General features: G+C 44.2%; 3 protein-coding genes across 5 annotated transcripts in view; 1 reads left to right on the top strand and 2 right to left on the bottom strand.

The window, feature by feature from the left end:
• Window positions 1-20,583, bottom strand: part of CYSTM1 (cysteine rich transmembrane module containing 1) — a 440,735-nt gene that overhangs the window by 310,531 nt on the left and 109,621 nt on the right. The window lies entirely within an intron of this gene.
• NRG2 (neuregulin 2) overlaps window positions 1-20,583 on the top strand; it is a 197,795-nt gene that overhangs the window by 110,444 nt on the left and 66,768 nt on the right. The window lies entirely within an intron of this gene.
• Window positions 9,837-11,002, bottom strand: LOC126957345 (prostaglandin reductase 1-like). Its single transcript, XM_050795106.1, has one exon. It carries the CDS (start codon window positions 10,563-10,565, stop codon window positions 9,945-9,947), a length of 621 nt encoding a protein of 206 aa, XP_050651063.1. The 5' UTR covers window positions 10,566-11,002; the 3' UTR covers window positions 9,837-9,944.

Consider the following 20,583-nt stretch of genomic DNA (forward strand, 5'->3'; position numbering starts at 1 on the left):
AAGGGGCGTTTCTGGGTCATATGGTAGTTCTATTTTAAATTATTTTAGGAAACTCCATACTGTTTTCCATAGTGGCTGTACCAATCTGCATTTCCACTAGCTTTGTACAATGGTTCCCTTCATTTCATACCCTTGTCAACATTTGTTATTTCTTGTCTTTTTGATAATAGTTGTCCATACAAGTGTGAGGTGATAGCTTGTTGTGGTTTTAATTTGCATTTCCCTGGTAGTTCATTAACTAAGGCAGTTTCTTTTCATTTGTCTTCAAGTTAACTGATTATTTCTTCTGCCATCTTAAATCCTCAGTTGAGCCCATCTAGTGATTTTTAAATTTTACATTTAAATTGTGCACCTTAGCTCTGTAGTCCATTTTAAAATATGTTTCCATTTCCTTGTTGAGATTCCCTACTTGTGTGTTTCTTGATGGTATATTTTCCTATAATTATTTGAACATATTTATAATAAATCCTTTGAATTCTTTATCTTCTAAATCCAGTATCTGGATCCAGTTGGAGTTCCTTCAAAATTAACTTGGTTGTACTTGGCCTTTGGGCTTCACTCTTTAAACTTGGCCTCAGCATTTTCCCTGTGGCCTCGGACCAGGGGAAGGGCCTCCTTTCTGTTTCATCTCTTCCGACCCTACTCTCAGAAACCTACTCTCATCCCACCTGCTCTATGTTGACTTCCCTGATTATTGGGACTCTCAGAGATCTTGTTACTCTCTTAACTGCTATGTTTAAATGTATATCCCATAATCTAGTGCTGGAGCATGTCCTGTTGTTTGCTAATGTTTATGTAATTTGTATTCCTAACTAGAATATAAACTCTTTCTGGATTGGGAGTATGTCTTTTTCTCTAGAATATCAGTAAATTGAGTTCCTTATGTATGACAGGTCTTGGCCTGAGCACTTTATACTATCTTTCATTTAGTCTTCAGAACACCCTTGTAAGATAGGTATCATTATCCTCATTTTCCATACGCGGAAGCTAAGACCCAGAAAGGTTAAATGATGAAGCCAAAGTTAGTGAGAGAGAATGACTAGGCGAGCATTCAAACTCAGATCTATCTGACTCAAAGCTCATGTGGCCATGGCTTTTTATTCTAGTTGGACTTGTAACCTCTTGTTCTTTCTGGCCACTAGTCTGACTGTTACCGTGTGGAACAGACTCAGATAAATCTGTGGATTCCTTGAATGGGGTCTGGTGACCCAATGTTCCCTGCACAGCCTCTTGTTACTTCAGACAGCATCGCATGGCCTGCTTGTCTGCTTTAGCCCCAGCTGTGCTCTTCATCAGGATCCACCCATGGGCTGCTGCACTCAGAACCCCTGCTTGGTAGCCCAAAATAGCCTTTGTTTTCTCCTGGTGGCTGGTGGATTTTCCCCAGCCATTTTTGTCAAGTGGGGCCATGAGTTGGAATAGCAACAGATGGTAAGTATCTAGAAGCCAATGAGGCATGCACTTTATCATCAGAAGCAGAAGTGTGTTCTGCAGAGATGGAAAGCAGACCTCCTACCAGGAGAGGAAACACAAACCAAAGGGAACCTTCCCAGAAGTTTGAACTGAACTCTGTTCCTTTTCTGTCTCTGAGGCATTGAGGAGTGTGGTCCTCTTTGTTGAATCCTTTTCCAAACATACCTTACACATGGTTAAAACAGGTAAAACATAAACCATCCCTTTGCAGGGATTCTTTAGGGTACATCTTGTTTTCAGTGCGTTATAGACATGATCACCTCCTAGGTGCTTAGCCAAGTCCTTTGGTTTATTCTAGCATCTGCAGACTGGAAGAGAAGACTTCTCTTTTAACTCACTCACCTTCTTCCCCCAGGGAAAGTATGAAACAGCACATTTGTTGAAAGAGACAAGTTCTGCATTAGGCTGGTTGTTTACTTGGGTCTGAAAGACAATAAACCCAGTCCTGACTTGGAGTAGGAGAAACTTAGGAAAAATCAAGGTGCTGGGGAAAAACACTAATCCTTGTTTGTCCCACAAACAACCATGTTAAAATGTTGGTACAGAAGCCCCCTCTGAAGCTGAAGAGAATGCCTTGAGTTAAGAATCTTGTCACAATGGCTTACCCTATGTGACATCACAAATTCAGACAAATGAGGTGTGACTGTCCCACTTTGGGGGATGCTATCGTATTTGGTTATTTTCTTGCTTTTTCTCCAAGGTAAAGTCAGAATCTATTGAAATATCAGTCACTTTCTCACTGACAAAGTGACACAGCAGCTGATGGGAAGGTTGACCTGTGAGGAATTTGTGGAGCATCAAGCCCCAGCCAGATGAAGGAATCAGACTGTTGGAGGGCCTGCTGACAAGTCACGGCATCCAATCTTTTGACCAAGGAGGGAAGCAATCCTGTGGTTAAAAACATTTGAGAAAAGAGGCCTACAGATAGCCTCTTGAGGGTACTGTTTGCTTGGCACCCATGTGGAAGTGTGGCTTCTCTGCTGAGCAGGCATTTCTGTACAACTGTGACCACTCTTCCTACCTGGCTTCTGAGGAATGCATAGCTCATACCTGATCTCTTCTATTCTCTTGCATTCCCTAGGAAGCAGGATTTATATTTTCATTCATCTGATAAGCCCTATGAACAGCCATTGTTATGTGCTGGGAGTACAATAAGGAATGAAAAAACATCCCATTCATCAAAGATTATGGTCTAGTCAGGGCAATGAGGCCACAGGATTCACTGTAGTAGAAGGTATAACATGCTTAATGTCATTGGAGGAAAGCAACATCATATTCTGTTCTTTAGGGATGGGTAGGTTTAGAAATTGCAGATATGGCATGAGGTGCCTAGGAGCCAGAATAAGAAATGTTTGGAAGTAAGGTATGTTTGGGAACCATGTGGCCAGATGACAGACTGTGTGAGGCAGAACAATGACAAAGGACACAAGATGGAGTGCTTTGAGTGGCAGGCCATGGGGTTGGACACTCTTTGAGAGTTGGCCAAGAGCTCAGAAGGACTTTTGAGCAGAGAAGTGACAAGATAAAAGCTTTTGAAGGAAGATTAATAGAGCAACTATGTGTGGGATGTTTCATGGGGTGCTAGAATAGAGAACCAAGATAAAGGGGGAAAGTTGGAAGATGCTGGAAGGCTTAATTTTGATGGCCATGATGAGAATGAGTAGAGGAGAAGAGGCAAATGTGTTAGACAAACATTGGGCAGGCAGAATTAGCCAGGCACAGCTAGTGACAGGATGTGATGCCACACTGTCAGTCAGAGACAACTCTGGATTTTCAGCTCAAGTGACTGAGGAAAAGCTGAGGCGGGTAATAGATGTCAGAAAGTCAAGAGCCAGAGGAGCAGGCTCAGGGAGAAGACAGTAAGTTCCATTTGTAGTGGCTGAGCTTCATCTTCCAGGGGCAAGTTTTCAGCTGGAGTTAAGAGCACAGAGTTGACCATCAGGAAAGACCAGCATCAGAGACACAATTGGGTTGTTCTAGGAGAAGTGGTAGCTGTTGCTCTGGGGATTGTAGAAATCCTTGAGTGGAGAGTAGGAAATAGATGGCCAATGCCTGCCCAACACTTGGTCAAGGTCAGGGTTCATATGTTTCTAGAAGAGAGGAATAAATTAGTGGAAGAATGAGACAAGGACAGAATCTCGAGAAGCACTTACGTGTAGAGTGGTCATCGGTGAAGAAGAAAGAGAAACGACCTTCAGAAAACTGGAAAAGCCAGGAGAGGAAACCTGGGAGAAGAGGACAAGTGGGGCAGCAATTTCAGGAAGTAGGTGACCCACCATATTCGTTGCTGCAGAAAAAAACGGACCTCCTGAGAAGGCTATCAGGATGGCCGGGCTCGTTGCCCTTATGGGAGAAGACACAGAGTTTGCCTCAGTGATGGGACCTAGGCCCTGGGCATTCATGTTCACTTGTTCTCTTTGTCACAATGGCTGCTCTGATTCTAAGAGTCCTGGTCAGAAAGGGCTGACTGATAGCAAGGGAGCTCCTTTTTGTCTCTTGCCTTTGGCTGTTGGTTGGGGACTGTAGGGTGTGCAGTGGGGTGATTGTGTGAGGATTGGGATGGCTTATGCTTTCTAAGACAAATCGGGCTTTTTCTAGAGTACGAGGCAGACTAAGGGCATAGCACGCATCTCTGTAAAGACCACATCTTGACCTCCCAGAGGGGAGGTAGATAAAGTTGTGAACTGGTGGCCATCTCATCCAAGGCCAGTGAAATAATCCTGGGGATAGTTTCCTTTTGGAAATGAGATAAGGGGAGAGAGGACCAGAGAGTGCTCAAAACTTGTCCTGTAGACTTTACCAGATTACTTTTTTTTTTTTGAGACAGGGTTTCACTGTTGTCGCCCAGGCTGGAGTGCAATGGTACGATCTTGGCTCACCACAACCTCTGCCTTCCGGGTTCAAGCGATTCTCCTGCCTCAGCCTCCCTAGTAGCTGGGATTATAGGCATGCGCCACCATGCCCAGCTAATTTTTTTATTTTTAGTAGAGACAGGGTTTCTCCATGTTGGTCAGGCTGGTCTCGAACTCCCAACCTCAAGTTATCTGCCCACCTCAGCAGATTACCTTTTTATAATTTTATTTCTCCAGTCTGATTCATTCTTTGAGGAGCCCCACAGTTTCTGAGCAGGGAACTAGAGGACTTTGGAACCAGGAGCAAGATTAAGTGCGGTGGGGGAAGGGAGGGGGAGAAGAGTTGCCTGGAGCTTACTGCAGTGAAGGTTTCAAATGGAACAGGGCAGTAGGGCAGGTATGAGGCATCTGAGCCCAGAGTGAGCCGAGAATAAGCACAGCAGGTGGGGGAGGAAGAAAGACTACTACTCCCACTTGCACACGCTCCCAGTATGGTCTCCCGGAGAGACAGCTGTGATCCTTGCCAGGTACCACATCCTTTTATTAGGTTCTTCTTGGCCTCTTAGAGCAGAACTGTATGAGAATCTTGACTTTGCACAAGAAACTAAGGTTAGGTACAGTAGAGACAGCCTAATGTGGAGTCCTGGGGGTGGGTGGTTGGCACAAGGCCCTGGACTCCTTCCCTGCAGGAGGCAGGCAGCCTTTCTTCCTTCCATGGTCACAGAGGGGACTGTGTTCAACTGCCTGGCAGAAGGTCTGATTGGAATGTGCTTGGAAGGTGAGCTCAGGTGATACACTTCACAGATGGGGCCCATCACATCCGCTTTGGAATGGAAAGAAAGTTGTAAGTAGTAATATCTGACTTCCCAAAGGAGGGGGAATGGAGGTTCAATCCATGGAGGGAGTAGGGGTTCAATCGCTGGACAGATTTACTTGCACCCAACCAAGACAACAGGAAAGAAGAAAACCAGACAGTGGAAGTTATGGATGAACTGATAGATGAACATTCATGTATCACCTTTGGGCTAGAGGCAGCCTTGCCTGAGCCTGGAGGTTGGAAGCTGACCACTTCTAGCCTAAGGAGGTAAGGAAGCAGAAAAAGCAGAGGTAGACTGTTTTCCTGCCTGTTTTCCTGCACAGGGGCCCTGCTCATTCTTACTCAGCAGCACACTTGATGCAAGCCATACTGAGGCCATAAGCATAGCATCATCACTCATGGCAGCCAGCCTGAGGTCTGACAAGCAGGGAGAATCAGAAAGGGGTGGCTACCTCAGCAGACCATAGAGAGCCAGGCTTATATGACCAGATGCCACTGAGCACGACCATGTGTACTATGTGTGCCCTGCTCCCTACAGAGGGCTCACACACCAGCACTTCCTCCTCTGCTGCCTCTGTGGGGCCATCCTTCCCTAGTCAGCATCCACACTAGGCTCAGAGAGTATAGAGACAAATGTCAAGTGCAGGGAGTAAAGAGGCTCATGCCCATGCCATGCTGACCCTGGCAGAGCAGCCAGAGCATGTGTGGCATGACACATTACCTCTTGGGGACCAAAGAAACAAGTCTTCAGGTGTTCATCTTGCGGGTGTTAAAGGTACTTCTGCTGTCTTCCTGTGTCAGAGGAAGGCCCTAGGCTCTCTCCACACCCTGCTGCTGTGTTAGGGTCAATGGGGTGACTCAGAGGCTGCAACAGCCACATTGCCTGCACCTACTGAGTGCATGTGGCAGGGGGCTGAATTGGAAGGAAATAAGATAAAGTTGCCTGGGCAGCCAGAGTGGAGCTGGCCAGCTATCAGGAGTTGCCTCCGTGCATCCATGGATGGGCTGCTTGGAAGACCCTGTGGAGTGGGTAGAGAGGTGGGGCCTGGAGGTCTGTGCTGGCCAGGCAGGTAAGGTATGATGGATCAGAAGAGTGCCAACATCTTCCCTCAAGCTCCCCATCCCTGCAGGGTCCTCTACCAGACCTCAGGAGCCTGTGCTGCAAGCTACTGCCCGTGGCCTCTGCCAGCACGGTTGTACGTCCCAGCGCTTGGTTCATCTGCAGGACCTCTACTTTTTGCCTCTCTCAGTTGGCTCAAGAGCCTGAACTGTTTTACTCCTGGGGGCTAGCTTATCTACAGATAGAAGGACCTCTGGAGGGAGCTTCTAGTCTAGATCGTAGTAGAAACCAAAGATAATATTTACCAGGACAGAACTGAACCCAACCACTTAGCTGCAAGCTTCCCCTTCTGAGCCCTTCAGGGTACACAGTGGGCATCAGCCCTTGAGATTTGGTATTGTTAGCGCTTTGGGGAGCACCATCTCAGTTTCCCACCAGTGTGCAAGCTCCCTGAGTGTGGAGGAAGGTCCCCCCAGCACCGTGTTTTCAGGCTTCATGAGTGTCCAGTAAACACTGACAAAGCTGAGGAGCAGTGGAAGACAACAGAGAGGTGAGTGCAGAATTTGTGGGATGCAGATGGCTGCATGGTGCAGCCTCAGTCAGAACACAGGACAATAGCTTCATAGGGAATTTTCCACCCTGGTAGTCAGGGTTTTGCTCCTGACCAAGAAAACAACAAAAAGAAAACCATACAGTAGAACTCATGAATGAACTGACACACTCCACCACCCCTACTTCATCTGAATACCTTTATTAGCCTCACATCTTCTTTGAGCCCTGGGCTATCCTCCTGTTCCTCCTCCCCATGCCTTCCCTGCAGGCTGCTCCCAGGCTTCATGTGTTCTACTGTCCTGAGACTCGGGCCAGCTCTAGGCAGCAATCCGCATCTCTTCTCGAGATCCCCACACCTGTGTCATTTTCACTCTTCTTACCTTGATCCCATTCCAAAAATGTATTAGCAACTTAATGCCTTTGCGTTCCTCAGATCCAGGCTCCAAGTGAGCAGTGGTCTTTGTCCCAGAAGTAGCAGCGAAGAGACCTCAGCGAGGCCCCGGAAAGGGAGATGGCTGAGGGAGCCTGTGCCAAGCCCCAACAGCCCAGGGAAGCCTTGCAGAAAGATTCTTTCTAGAGGAAAGACAAGATTAGCTGAGCCTCCCCAAAAAAGACAAGTAAAGAGGACACAGAAATATTTCCTTTAAAAGGGAGCAAGAGCAGATGGAAAGAGGGTTTATATTAATGAAATCTCCGGATATTAAGGATGAAATGAATGCCAGGGAAGGTTATTATCATTTCATTAGAACACAAAGGAAGAAACAAACACGTTATTATGTGAAATCAAGAAGTTATGAACAAGGGAATCCAGCAGGGAAGTTATTAGCTGGGTTAATTAAAACAGAACAAGCCGGTTGAGTAATTCCATCTGTAGAACCCAACAAGGAAGGCATAATTCATTGCCCTTAAAAAAAATACTCAGGGTATTTTTCTTTTTCTCCTTTACCAGAAATTCTGTACTCTTGGTATTGTCTCACAAGCCAAAAAGATTTATTCTTATCAAAGCTGAATTGATTTAGCACTCTTGTGAGAGAGTTCAGTTCTGACCAAAAGAGATGGCAATCCCCCAGAGATTCTTGAGCCCAGACAGCCAGGGGCTCTCCCCCATCTAGGATCATGGGTCCCTCAAAGATCCCTCCATTGCCTGGCTTGCAGGATTGTGGGAGGTGGCAACAGAACATGGGACCAGGTCTTACTCATCCATCCTAGTGATCCTGGGGAGGGCTGGACCAGGCCACGTTTGCTTGCCAACTTCTCCACTGCTTCCTCTTGCCATCCTGAAGCTGGAAACTCCTTGGCACAGTACTGCTCCCTACAGCTGTCAGAGCCAGTCTTTCCACCTAGCTTTGTTGGCATCTAGCACAAGGGAGATGACCAACAGGACTGCTGTTTGCAGCATCAACCCACCTGGTATTGTTTGAGTAGTGCTCATATAGCTGGCTGAGTTGCTGCTCCCTTCAGGAGGCCTGGAAGTCCCAAGTATGACAGTCCCGAGTAGGCCAAATGGGTCCCATCAGCCCTCAGGATTTTCTTTGTCTCTCATTTGTCAGGCCTTATGAATTAAAACTAGGACTCTGGGTTTGCGTGAGCCCTTGGAGGTTGATTTTAAGGGCTATTTCTCAAGTTAACATACCAAAGGGCCAGAGCTCCCAAGTTCTTTGGCCCTTGAGCACAGGTATAGGACATGAGAGCTGGAAGGGGCCTTGCTAAGGGTATAGTCCATCGAAGGCTTTTGTTGGAGAGGAGGAAACTAGGCTACAGAGTGAGAGAGGAAATGTCTGAGACCCATCTGAGGCTACAGAGCTAACTCATGGCTCAGCTGGACAGGAAACAGTGTTTCTTAGCAAGTCCTGGTAACCTACTTCCGCCCTGTGCCCGTCATGCTCTATCCCTGCACTTCAGGGCTATCTCCCGCAGAGCGCCTAGGAGACTCCTGAAGAGCGCAAGATACATTTTAATAAGGGTTATAGCATGTGGCACAAACACTGCTTCATAATTGTCAATTGCTTTTTTTAATTGATGTACTTTTTTTAGAGCAGTTTTAGGTTCACAGCAAAATTGGGCAGAAGCACAGAAAGTTCCCATACCTCCCTGTCCCACACATGCACAATCACATCCACTATCGACATTCCCCACCACGGTGGTACATTTGTTACAACTGATGAACCTAGATTAACACATCATTATCACCCAAAATCCATAGTTTACACTAGAGTTCACTCTTGGTGTTGTACATTCTATAGGCTTGGACAAGTGTATGAGGACATGTATTCATTATAGTATCATACAGAGTATTTTTTGCTGCCCTAAAAATCCTGTGTGCTTCACCTCTTCATCCCTCCCTCCCCTCAACCTCTGGCAATCACTGGTCTTTTTACTTTTTACTTTCTACAAAACTTTTTACCATAGTTTTGCCTTTTCCAGAATATCATATAGTTGGAATCATACAGTATGTAGCCTTTTCCGATTGGCTTCCTTCACTTAGTAATATACATTTAAGTTTCCTCCATGTCTTTTCATGGCTTGATATCTCATTTCTTTTTTAATGCTGAATAACATTCTATTGTCAGGATGTACCACAGTTTATTTATTCATTCACCTACTGAAGGACATCTTGGTAGCTTCCAAGTTTGGGCAATGATGTATGAAGCTGCTATAAACATCCTTGTGCAGGTTTTTCTGTGGATATAAGTTTTCAGCTCATTTGGGTAAATACCAAGGAACACAATTGCTGGATCATATGGTAAGAGAATGTTTAGTTTTGTAAGAAACGGCTAAACTGTCTTACAAAGTAACTATACTGCTTACCATTACCACCAGCAACGAATGATAGATCCTGTTGTTCCACATCCTCACCAGAATTTGGTGCTATTAGTGTTTTGGATTTGGGGCATTCTAATAGGTGTATCATAGTATCTTGTTGCTGTTTTAATTTGCAATTTCCTGATGATATATGATGTGGAGCATCTTCTCATATGCTTATTTGCCATCTGTATATTTTCTTTGGTAAGGCACCTCTTTAGGTCTTTTTTTTTTTTTTTTAACCACTTAAACGTATTTTATTAAGTAGATCAAACTCATTACAAGTACTGTTTCTAAGACATTTAGGGTAGTATACATTTTTGCTAAATGGTGAAAAACAAATTAAGTAATCATTTAAATGGCCTCCAGATTCCATGTGTCCTTTTTTTCATACTTTCACTATTGTTTTCCCCAAATTATCTCCTTTCAGCATTCCCATAAATGCAGCTGGCATGTTTTCAAATCCTTCGATGATATATTCCTTGTCCTGGATTTTACCCTCTGAGACCCATTTCAGCAAGTCCTTCAGAGCTTTTTGGCGGACATCTCCTTGCCAGCGGTAGACAACAAAGCCTTGTATGTGAAGCTCCTGAAGGATAATAGTCTCTGGGTTTGGACCTGGGGGAAGTGGGCTGGTTCTGTTATATGTAGAGATGGCTCCACATATGGCAATCTTTCCAAATTTCTTCATCTGGCTGATAACAGTGTTTGAAAACTCTCCACCTACATTATCAAAATAACAATTGTAACCATCAGGAGAGGCTTTCTTCAAGGTTTCTTCCAAAGACTCTACTGTCTTGTAGTTAAAGACAACATCAAATCCAAGCTTTTGAAGATAGGCAACCTTTTTATCAGACCCTGCTGCTGCAACAACTTTGCAGCCCTTGAGCTTTGCAATCTGCCCCACAACAGAGCCCACAGCTCCAGCTGCTGCATTAACCATCACTGTTTCTCCACCCTTCACACCACAGATGTCAAGTAGGCCAAAGTAGGCAGTCAGGCCTGGCATGCCAATTGTCCCCAGAGCCAAAGACACTGGTATTGTGTCTGGCTACTCTGTCAGCAGCTTTTCCAGATCTTTCCCATCAGAAATGGAGTGTGTTGTCCAGCCTGGAGAAGTCAGTACAATAGTTCCTTTTGGTAGGGCTGCATTTTTACTTTCCACAACTCTGGCCACTTGCTGCCCCATCATTGTATCACCTTCTTTCAACGTTTTGGCTAAAAATCTCATGTAAGGATCCACGGTGAGGAACAAATCTTCAAGCAGGACCTCTCCATTTTTTAAGGGTGGTAGCTCAGCTGTCTTCAACTCAAAGTCACTATTAGTAGGATGGCCAACAAAGTGCTTCTTCAGGGTCCATATCTTAGTACGAACCATCCTGAAGCTCAGGAGTCAGAGGGTTCCACTGCTGGGGAAGGCGGCTGGGACTCTTTAGGTCTTTTGATAATTTTTTAACTGGGTCTTTTGTTTCATTGTTGAGTTCTAAGAGTTCTTTGTGTGTTTTCGATAAAAATTCTTTATTAGATGTGTCCTTTGCAAATATTTTTTCTGTTTGTTGCTTATCTTCTTAGTGTCTTGACATTATCTTTTACAGAGGAGGAGTTTTTAATTGTTTTTGTTTTTGTTTTTGTTTTTTGAGACAGAATCTCACTCTGTCACCCAGGCTGGAGTGCAGTGGCATGATCTTTGCTCACTGCAGCCTCAACCCTCTGGGCTCAAATGTTCCTCCCACCTCTGTCTCCTGAGTAGCTGGAACTACAGGCACACACCACCATGCCCAGCTAATTTTTTATTTTTATTTTTTGTAGAGTGTTTTGGTGTTTCAATATGTTGCCCAGGCTGGTCTCAAACTCCTGAGCTCAAGTGATCCACCGACCTTCACCTCCCAAAGTGCTGGAATTATAGGTGTGAGCCACCATGCCTGGCCAAGTTTTTAATTTCAATGAAGTCCAGCTTATCAATTATTTCTTTCATATATTATGCCATTGGTGTTGTATAGAAAGTCATTGCCAAACCCAAGGTCATCTAGATTTTCTCCTATGTTATCTTCTAGTAGTGTTATAGTTTTGGATTTTATATTTAGGTCTGTGATCCATTTTGAGTTGATATTTGTGAGTGGTGAAATGCCTGTGTCTAGATTCTTTTTATTTTTTTACAGGTAGCTAAGTTACCTGTAGTGTTCCAGCACCACTGAGTGTAAAGATTACCTTTGCTCCATTGTATTGCCTTTGCTCCTTTGTCAAAGATCAGTTGACTATATTTATGTGGGTCTATTTCTAGGCTCTCCATTCTGTTCTACTGATCTATTGTTCTTTTCTTTCACCAATACCCCACTGTCCTGATTACTGTAGCTTTACAGAAAGTCTCAAAGTCAGGTAGTGTCAGTCTTCTTTGTTCTCCTCCAATATTGAGTTGGCTATTCTTGATCTTTTGCTTCTCCACATGAACTTCAGAATACATTTATTGATATCCACAAAATAGTAATAACTTGCTGGATTTCAATTGGAGTTGCATTGAATCTATAGATCACGTTGGGAAGAACTGACATCTTGACAACATTGAGTCTTCACATCTATGAACATGGAATATCTCTCCATTTATTTAGTTCTTTGATTTTGTTTATCAGAGTTTTGTAGTTTTCCTAATATAGATCTTGTATATCTTTTAGATTTATACTGAAATATTTCATTTTAGATGGTGCTAATGTAAATGATAATGTGTTTTACATTTCAAATTTCACTCACTTACTGCTAATATATAGGAAAGCGATTGACTTTTGTATTATTCACCTTGTATCCTACGGCCTTGCTGTAATCACTTTGTCTTTTGATTTTGAAACAGATACCTCCTCAGAAGATGGTAGTTAAGCTTTTGTTAGTTCCCACACTTTCTCTCCACTTTGGGCTTTCCTATATGCTGTGATTTGTTTTGTTTTGTTTTGTCTGGAGCATTCTGTCTTCCCTATCCTCAGTCTCCACTCCAGATGCCCCCTTCTTTAAACCTGATTAATCTTTGAGGTCTCAGAGAAGCATGGTTTATACTGGGAAGCCTTCTCTGACTCTATGAGTCCGGGTTACCTGATCCCCCCTACTTCCTTTCTTCTCTGGAAGATGTAATCCCTATTCTGAAGAAAATAATGGCTTATTTGGGAGACAACCCACAAAGGTGAAAGTAATAATAAACAAGGTTTATTATTTATACTGGGAAGCCTTCTCTGGCTTATACTGGGAAGCCTTCTCTGACCCTATGTGTCTGGGTTACCTGATTCCCACTACTTCCTTTCTTCTCTGGAAGATGTAGTCCCTACTCTCAAGAAACTAATGGCTTATTTGGGCGACAAACCGCAAAGTTGAAAGTAATAATAAACAAACACTTATCTCTGTTCTAAGAACTTTACTTTTACTTTTAACTCATTTAATTCTCACAGTTGTGAAGATTAATGAGAACTGCTCTCCAAAACCCTCAGAAACTCTCCTCAACCTATAAAATTGAATCCAGACAGTTTAGATTGGCCTATATGCCTTCACATCAGGATCTAAATCTACATTTCCAAACTAAGCTGGTTTACTCACTATGTCTTGATATAATCTATACATCTTTACCTCTGAACACTTGCACATGCTATTCTCCCTGTTTGAGATGTTCCCTGTGGTCTCATTCCTCCATGACCATTCCATCCTCCACATTTCTATTGCACTTATTTTCTGGACAATTCATTTCTGTTATGAACCTAAGCAAGTTTACAGGAACGAAACTTATGGGATGCCAAACAGGTCAACTCTTACTGCCCTCTACAGTCTTTTGGATTTTGGTTGCGAGCCTTGCATAGCTGTTTCTGGTGTGATCTCTGCCTAATCCAATTGCTGTGTTTTATTTACAATCTTTGTGCATTGACATAGCCAACATATTTGTCATTGAAGTGGTTACTTAGTATTGCATGGTGTACATTCATTGCTTCTCTTTTAGAGTCCTGTATTAATATTGTAATTCAATTTTGTTTTCCCAAGTATTTGCATGCCAAGTATATACAAGAAACCACATCTCTTGTCATTAGTCTGGCAATTGTGAGCTCCTCAAGACAGAGACTGTCTTCAACATTGCTGTATCCTCCACCATCTTTAGCTTGCATGTACTAGATGCTCAGAGAACCCTGTTCAATTGATTCAAACTATCATAATGCCAGGAATTTAGCCATGTAACTTAACACCCACCTCTACCCTGATAAAAACGAATCTCATGAGGGCTAAGATATGTAACCAGAGAGGATCCAGTAACTTTCTCCAAATGCTTGATCAGTCAAACATCACTTCTCTCATCTTGTCACCTCCTCTCTCCAGAGTATCATTTAGCTACAAGGATTCAGGAAACCTTAAAGATCATTTTCTCAAGCAGCTGATGCATACAAGCTAAACATAAGGACCAGTTTCCTGGCAAGTGCTTCTTGCTTCTAGTGATACAAGGCTGTATGGGGCCCCAGGGGTTGTGGGCTGGAGTGGGTTGGTGATCCCATACTTGCCATTTCCCTGACTTTGAGTGGAAGCTCAGAACTCCCAGCATTGCCTGCTTAATCTGTACTGAAATTGCAGAAACCTGGCCTGGCTTCTCTGCCTTTAGGAGGGTAATCATTTCAGAAGCATATTGTACTCACTTCTGCAGCCAGGCATGGCTAGATTTAAGCAAAACTTTTTTTACTTCTTTATTCAGTGTTTGCTACTTGTTGACCCACCCTATCCTTCCAAGAAAGTTCTCCTCTTACTTTTCCCCATCCACTGTTTTGCTCCCTCCTGGCCTCTCCACCAGTGATTTCTTCCTGGCTTCTACATGTGAGTATCTCCTCATGAATCTCTCTGCTTCTGCCTTCCTCTGTCTACACTTTCTCTCTAGCAGTCTTGCTTGCCATAACGACTAAATTGATACCCCTCAACAGTGACTCCTCAAACCCCATCTTCAACCCTGACCTCCTGATCCAACTCTAGGCCTACATTTCTGGATGTCTGCTAGTCATTTCCTGCTAGCAATCCAAATCCGACCTGTCTAAATAGCTCAAGCGGCTCTTTCCCATGTTTTCCAAACTTCTATCAGTGTTCTAGTGACTGATGTTAAGAACCTTGGGGCTTGTCTGGGCTGCTTACTAACCACATCTTGGACCCTCAGTTTCCTCATTTGTTATGTGAAGATAGTAATGCGCTCTCTATCTCACTAAAGAGCACGGATTGAGACAAGCTATCTAGAAGCATGTTTTAAGCTGTAAAAGGGTACACAGAGAAGAGGTGTAATAATTGTATTATCATCTTTGGTTTTTTTAAGCTAAAAAAACTAAAAGCTACTCTCATCTTTAGCCACACATTCACCCCATCACCTTAAGTTACCATTTCCTTTATCCCTATACTTCTCATCCATCCTTTTATCTCAATTCTTGATATGACCACCAGAGTTTAAACTCTGTCACCCACTGCCTAGACTAGTTCTATCCTAGCCTAGTTGTATCCTCTAACTCAGTGGTCCCCAGACTGCAATCCACATAAGAATTACTAGGAGGAATTTATTTATTTATTTATTTATTGGAGACGGAGTCTCGCTCTGTCGCCCAGGCTGGAGTGCAGTGGCCAGATCTCAACTCACTACAAGCTCCGCCTCCCGGGTTTACGCCATTCTCCTGCCTCAGCCTCCCGAGTAGCTGGGACTACAGGCGCCCACCGCCTCGCCCGGCTAGTTTTTTGTATTTTTTAGTACAGGGTTTCACCGTGTTCGCCAGGATGGTCTCGATCTCCTGACCTCGTGATCCGCCCGTCTCGGCCTCCCAAAGTGCTGGGATTACAGGCTTGAGCCACCGCGCCCGGCCGGAATTTATTTAAAAAATGCAATTGTAGTGTCTTTCACAATTGTGCTGAGACAACTGAATATCTACATGCAAAAGAATACCTCATACCATATACAAAAATTAACCCAACATGGGTCAAAGATTTAACAGTAAGAACTTAAAATAAAAAACTCTTAGAAGAAAAAATAGGCATAAATCTTTGTGACATTCAATTAGATAATAGTTTCTAAGATATGACACCATAAACATGAGCAACCACAGCAAAATAGTTAAAGTAGAATTCATCAAAATTTTATAAAATGTTGCACTTCAAAGGATACCATCAAGAAATTGAAAAGACAACCCACAGATTGGGAGAAAAATTTTGCAAAAATTTTATCAGATAAGAGAGTTGTATCAGTGATATATAAAGAGCTCTTACAATTCAATTATAAAAAGATAAATGACCCAACCAAAAATGAACATATACAATTTATTTGTCAATTATACCTCAATAAAACTGGGGGAAAGTGAGTCAAGGATCTGAATAAACATTTCTCCAAAGAAGACATACAGATGGACAATATGTACAAAAAAAAGATGCTCAACATCATTAGTTATCAGGGAAATACAGATCAAAACCATAATAAGACTGGGGACAGTGGCTCACACCTGTAATCCCAGCACTTTGGGAGGCTGAGTCGGGCAGATTACTAGAGCCCAGGAGTTCTAGACCAGCCTGAGCAATGTGGCAAGACCCTGTCTCTACAAAAAAATTCGCAAATTAGCCGAACATGGCAGTGCTTGCCTGTAGTCCCAGCTACTCAAGAGGCTGAGGTGGAAGGATCGTTTGCGCCTACGAGGTTGAGGCTGCAGTGAACCGTCATCGCACCACTGTGCTCCAGCCTGGGTGACAGAGTGAGACCTTGTCCCCAAAAAACAAAAAATGAAACAAAATGACAACAAAATAATGTACTTTCCAAAAACCATTGAATTGTACACTTTAAATGAGTGAACTGTATGGTATGTGAATTATACCTCAATAAATCTGCTTTAAAAAACTCACAAGATACCATTTCACATCCACTGGGATAGCTAGAATCAAAAAGTCAGATAATAACAGGTGTTGATGAGAATGTGGAGAAATTGAAACCCTCATACACTGCTGGTGGGAATGCAAAACAGTGCAGCTGCTTTGGAAAACAGTCTGGCAATTCCTCAAATGATTAAACATAGAGTTACAATATGACTGAGCAATCTTACTTCCAAGTGGGATTTCAGGTAATACATATACCCTAGATAAACGAAAGCACATATGTCCACACAAAAACTTATACACAAATGTTCATAGAAGTATTATTTGTAATAGCCAAAAAGTAGAAACAATCCAAATGTCCATCAATTGATGAACATATAAATAATAGCTGGTATATATACATATAATGGAATATTATTTGGCCACAAAAAAGGTATGAATACTGATCCATGCTACAATATGGATGAACCTGGAAAACATTATACCTAGTGAAAGAAGGCAGTCAAGAAAGGCCACACATTGTATGATTCCATTTATATGAAGTATCCAGAACAGGCAAATCTATAGTGACAGAAAGTCAATCAGTGGTTGCCAGGGGATAAAGGGGATGGCAGGGGGAGGGGGTGCTAAAGAGTATGAGGTTTCTTTGGGGGATGATGAAAAGGTTCTAAAACTTACTGCAGTGATGGTTGCACAGTTCTGTAAATAGACCACAAAAGTGAATTATATACTTAAAATGGGTCATTTGCATGGCATGTAAATTATTTCCCAATTAACCTTAAAAATGCAGTTATAAGGGGAAAATTGTTGATGGGGATATTTTACAGAAAGCTTTAAATGCCAAGCTGAGCATTGAGGACTGGATTCTCTAGGACCAGTTTTCTCGAAGTGTGCTTCATACACCGTCTGCCTCACAACAGTTACAAATACCAAGTCCTGGCTGCACCCCAGAGACTGTAATTCAGAATGTTTTTCGTGGGATCAGTACTTAGATTTGTAGCAAGCACCCCACGGAGGCTGCAGGCTACAGCCCATTGTTAAACATTTTGCTGCTCAGTCTTGCTGCCTCCAGATTCTGCTCCATTCTGCCCTGCATGTTGCTGCCAGATGAGCCTCCAAGAGTATAGTTTGGGTTGGGTCACCTTCCTGCTCAGAACCCTTCAATATCCTTTCATTCCCTTAGCATGAGCTCCAGGTGCTCTGGGCAGCCTGGTTCCCACCTAGTCTTTTTATTTAGCCTTATCTCCATGACTTCCTACATGTCAGTTAAAAGGTAGTATTCATCACTCTCTGAACCTGCTTTGTGGATTCCCAATCAGTGCCTGTGCCAGGCTGTCCCATATTCCAGGAAAGCATCTCCTGTACTCTCAGCTCATCTTTTGCGATACAAGTGTCACCATGATCCTTCCTTTCATTTTAACTAGCTGATCATCTAGAATTTACCACACAGCCTTTCATAATCTCTTAAGCTATGCAATTCTGCTACTTGTAAATTGAATGACAATATTCAGAGTTGTCTGAATATACAGACAATATACAGAGAAAACACCCGTAGATCAGGCAGTGCAGCCTGACACCCGGTCAGAGTGCAGTACCAGGAATAAAATCCTGGTAGCAATCTCCTCTGAGGAATTCAGCGTCCTCCCTGGTGATCCAGAGATCAGGGGCCTGCATCAGGCACCAGTGGAAGATAAGCAGGGCCTGGGGGGCCCTGGCCACCACCCAGCCTGTCAAGTCTCGGCAGCTTAGCTGGTGCCACCTCCTTACAGAGGCTGGAAACTGCTAAATTGAATCCTCATTTCAACTGGTGACCCCTAGCAGAAATGCTCTCCCAATCCCATTGTCCTCTGTCCTCTGTCCACGAAATCACCCCATCTCAGTAGGAGAAGCCATTTACAGCCTATTTGGTAATAAGCTCTTAAAAATAAAATGATCATTGTCACATAATTATTTTACAACACAACAAGAGCCCCCTTGCAACCATTTCCATAATTACATTAAGCCAGTTTATTTGAAAGAAGCTTAATGGGAGACAAACCATTAATTATAATTTGGTCTTTTCTCCCACTGCCCCTTCGCCCTTGAATTACTGGAGCCACACCCTGGGGCCATGTATGGGAGTGCAGGGATCGTAACTTTGAGGATGGGAAAGACCAGGTGACAAGGCCAAGGCTCACTGGGAGGGAAGAATAGAGAGCAATGGAAGGTATAAGGTTGTGGTGGCCCCTGTAACCAGCTGGGGGGCCTACAACGGCCCTACCTAAGTGGAGCCAGTGCTGCTGTGTGTCCGCTTCTTTAGACCTGGAGTGGAGGAACTGGGAGCTGTAGGGCAAGCTGAGCCCAACACGGGCATGTTCTCAGGGGCCTTCGAGCTAGTGGGTGGGGCGGGCACCTGGGCAAACAGAACTAAAAAACGGGCAGGAATGAATCAAAGACAGCTTAAATATGCAGAAATGCAGCTTATACCTCTGGGCAAAAATAATCCCAAACAGAGTTATGTAATGGGCAGGTGGTATATGATAGGAGGGATGAGGCTGTGAGGTATGTATACAGGCATGAGTGAATGAGAGAGGTTGAGAATGGAGTGGGAGTGTCCTGGGGAATTTGGCAGAGGAGCTCATGAAGCTATTGCTTGGAGGTGGGTGTGCATGTGTGTATATACACATACTGGGAACCCTGGAAAGCAGTGAGAGGAAGGTAGCTCTGAATGAGGCTGAGTTCCGTGCCTGGAGTGGCCTTAAGGCCACTCCAGATGTGTGCAGTCCTTATTCTTGAGGTGGTAGGGACAGAGAAAGGCCTGAGGGCACAGGTGTAGGGTGTGGAGCACCACTGTTTCCTTTATAAGTTACTGTACCTCCCTCTGACCACCATACTTCCCCTCCTAGCTTGCTCGCATCCCACCTCCAGACCTTTCTACTAATTGGAATCTTCCCCTTCCTTTTACAGGAAATCCACCATGACAGACCACCCCAGGTCACTTTTATTATTTTTTTTTTTCTGAGACAGGGTCTGTCACCCAAGCTGGAGTGCAGTGGTAGCGATCTTGGTTGTTCACAGCAGCCTCAACCTCCTGGGCTCAAGCCATCCTCCCACCTCTTAGCCTCCCGTGTAGCTGGGACTACAGGTGTATGCCACCATGCCCAGCTGATTTTTGTGTTTTTTGTAGAGACAGAGTTTCACCATGCTGCCCAGGCTGATCTTGAACTCCTGGGCTCAAGTGATCCACCTTCCTCAGCCTCCCAAAGTGCTGGGATTACGGCCTTGAGCCACTGCACCTGACCCCAGGTTACATTTAACTATCTCTCCAAGGAAGTTCCAGGATAAGTTGGAACATAAGTTGCTGCTGCTGTCTTAAGCTGTGATTTCTGTCCATCTGTGTAAGTGTCCTCCCTCTAGATTGTAAGCTCCTTGAGGACAGGGTCTTTGTATACTGCAATGGCCAGCACTGTGCCTGTCATTAAGCAGGTGTGGAGCAAGCATTGTCTGGCACTGAGCCTGGTAGCTCAAGGAGCAGGGGAGGGTAAGGCAGGGGAGAGGACACAAAGGCTCTCACAGGGACACCTCAGGCCAGTCAGCTATGAATCCTCTGGCTGCTGGGGGAGCCCCTGGGCCTAGAGAATGGGTTAGTAGTGTTGAAGCTACATAATAATTTGGGGGAAGATTGTGGATAAAATCATGTAAAGGAAGTACTCCACTGGATATCAGTCAGAAACCCAAAACAATGCAAGCAATTAGACGAAGGATTGTGGTGGGCACCTCAGTGACCATAAGTTTCAGCACCCACTGCTTTAGAGTAGATGGAGAGACCACCAGACTCATCAGAAGCCTCAGTGACTGGGGCAGGGTATAGGAAACAGACATAGGGGTGAGTGCAGATTCACAAGGCCATTAAGGTCAACATGTTGCATGATGAGCGGACTGCTGATTAAATGCTGTTGCCTGCAGCCCTAAGAAGCCTGCAAGGAACTCTGAAGCATCCAATAACCAGGTGCAGGTGCTCAGAGCTCCCAAGGTCCTGTGTGTGCACGCCAGTTCCCCGGAGCAGCCCCACATACCTCCACAGACTGGGCTTGGAAGGGTAGAGGTTTCCAGAGAACCAGTAGTTGACCTTCAAAGGTGGGAGGGAGGCTGGCAGAGGGCCAGCTGTAGAGCAGCAGCCGATGGCAAGGAACAAAGGTCCTAGAGCTGGA

Source organism: Macaca thibetana, chromosome 6 (assembly GCF_024542745.1).
Source record: "Macaca thibetana thibetana isolate TM-01 chromosome 6, ASM2454274v1, whole genome shotgun sequence".
Taxonomy (NCBI): domain Eukaryota; kingdom Metazoa; phylum Chordata; class Mammalia; order Primates; family Cercopithecidae; genus Macaca; species Macaca thibetana.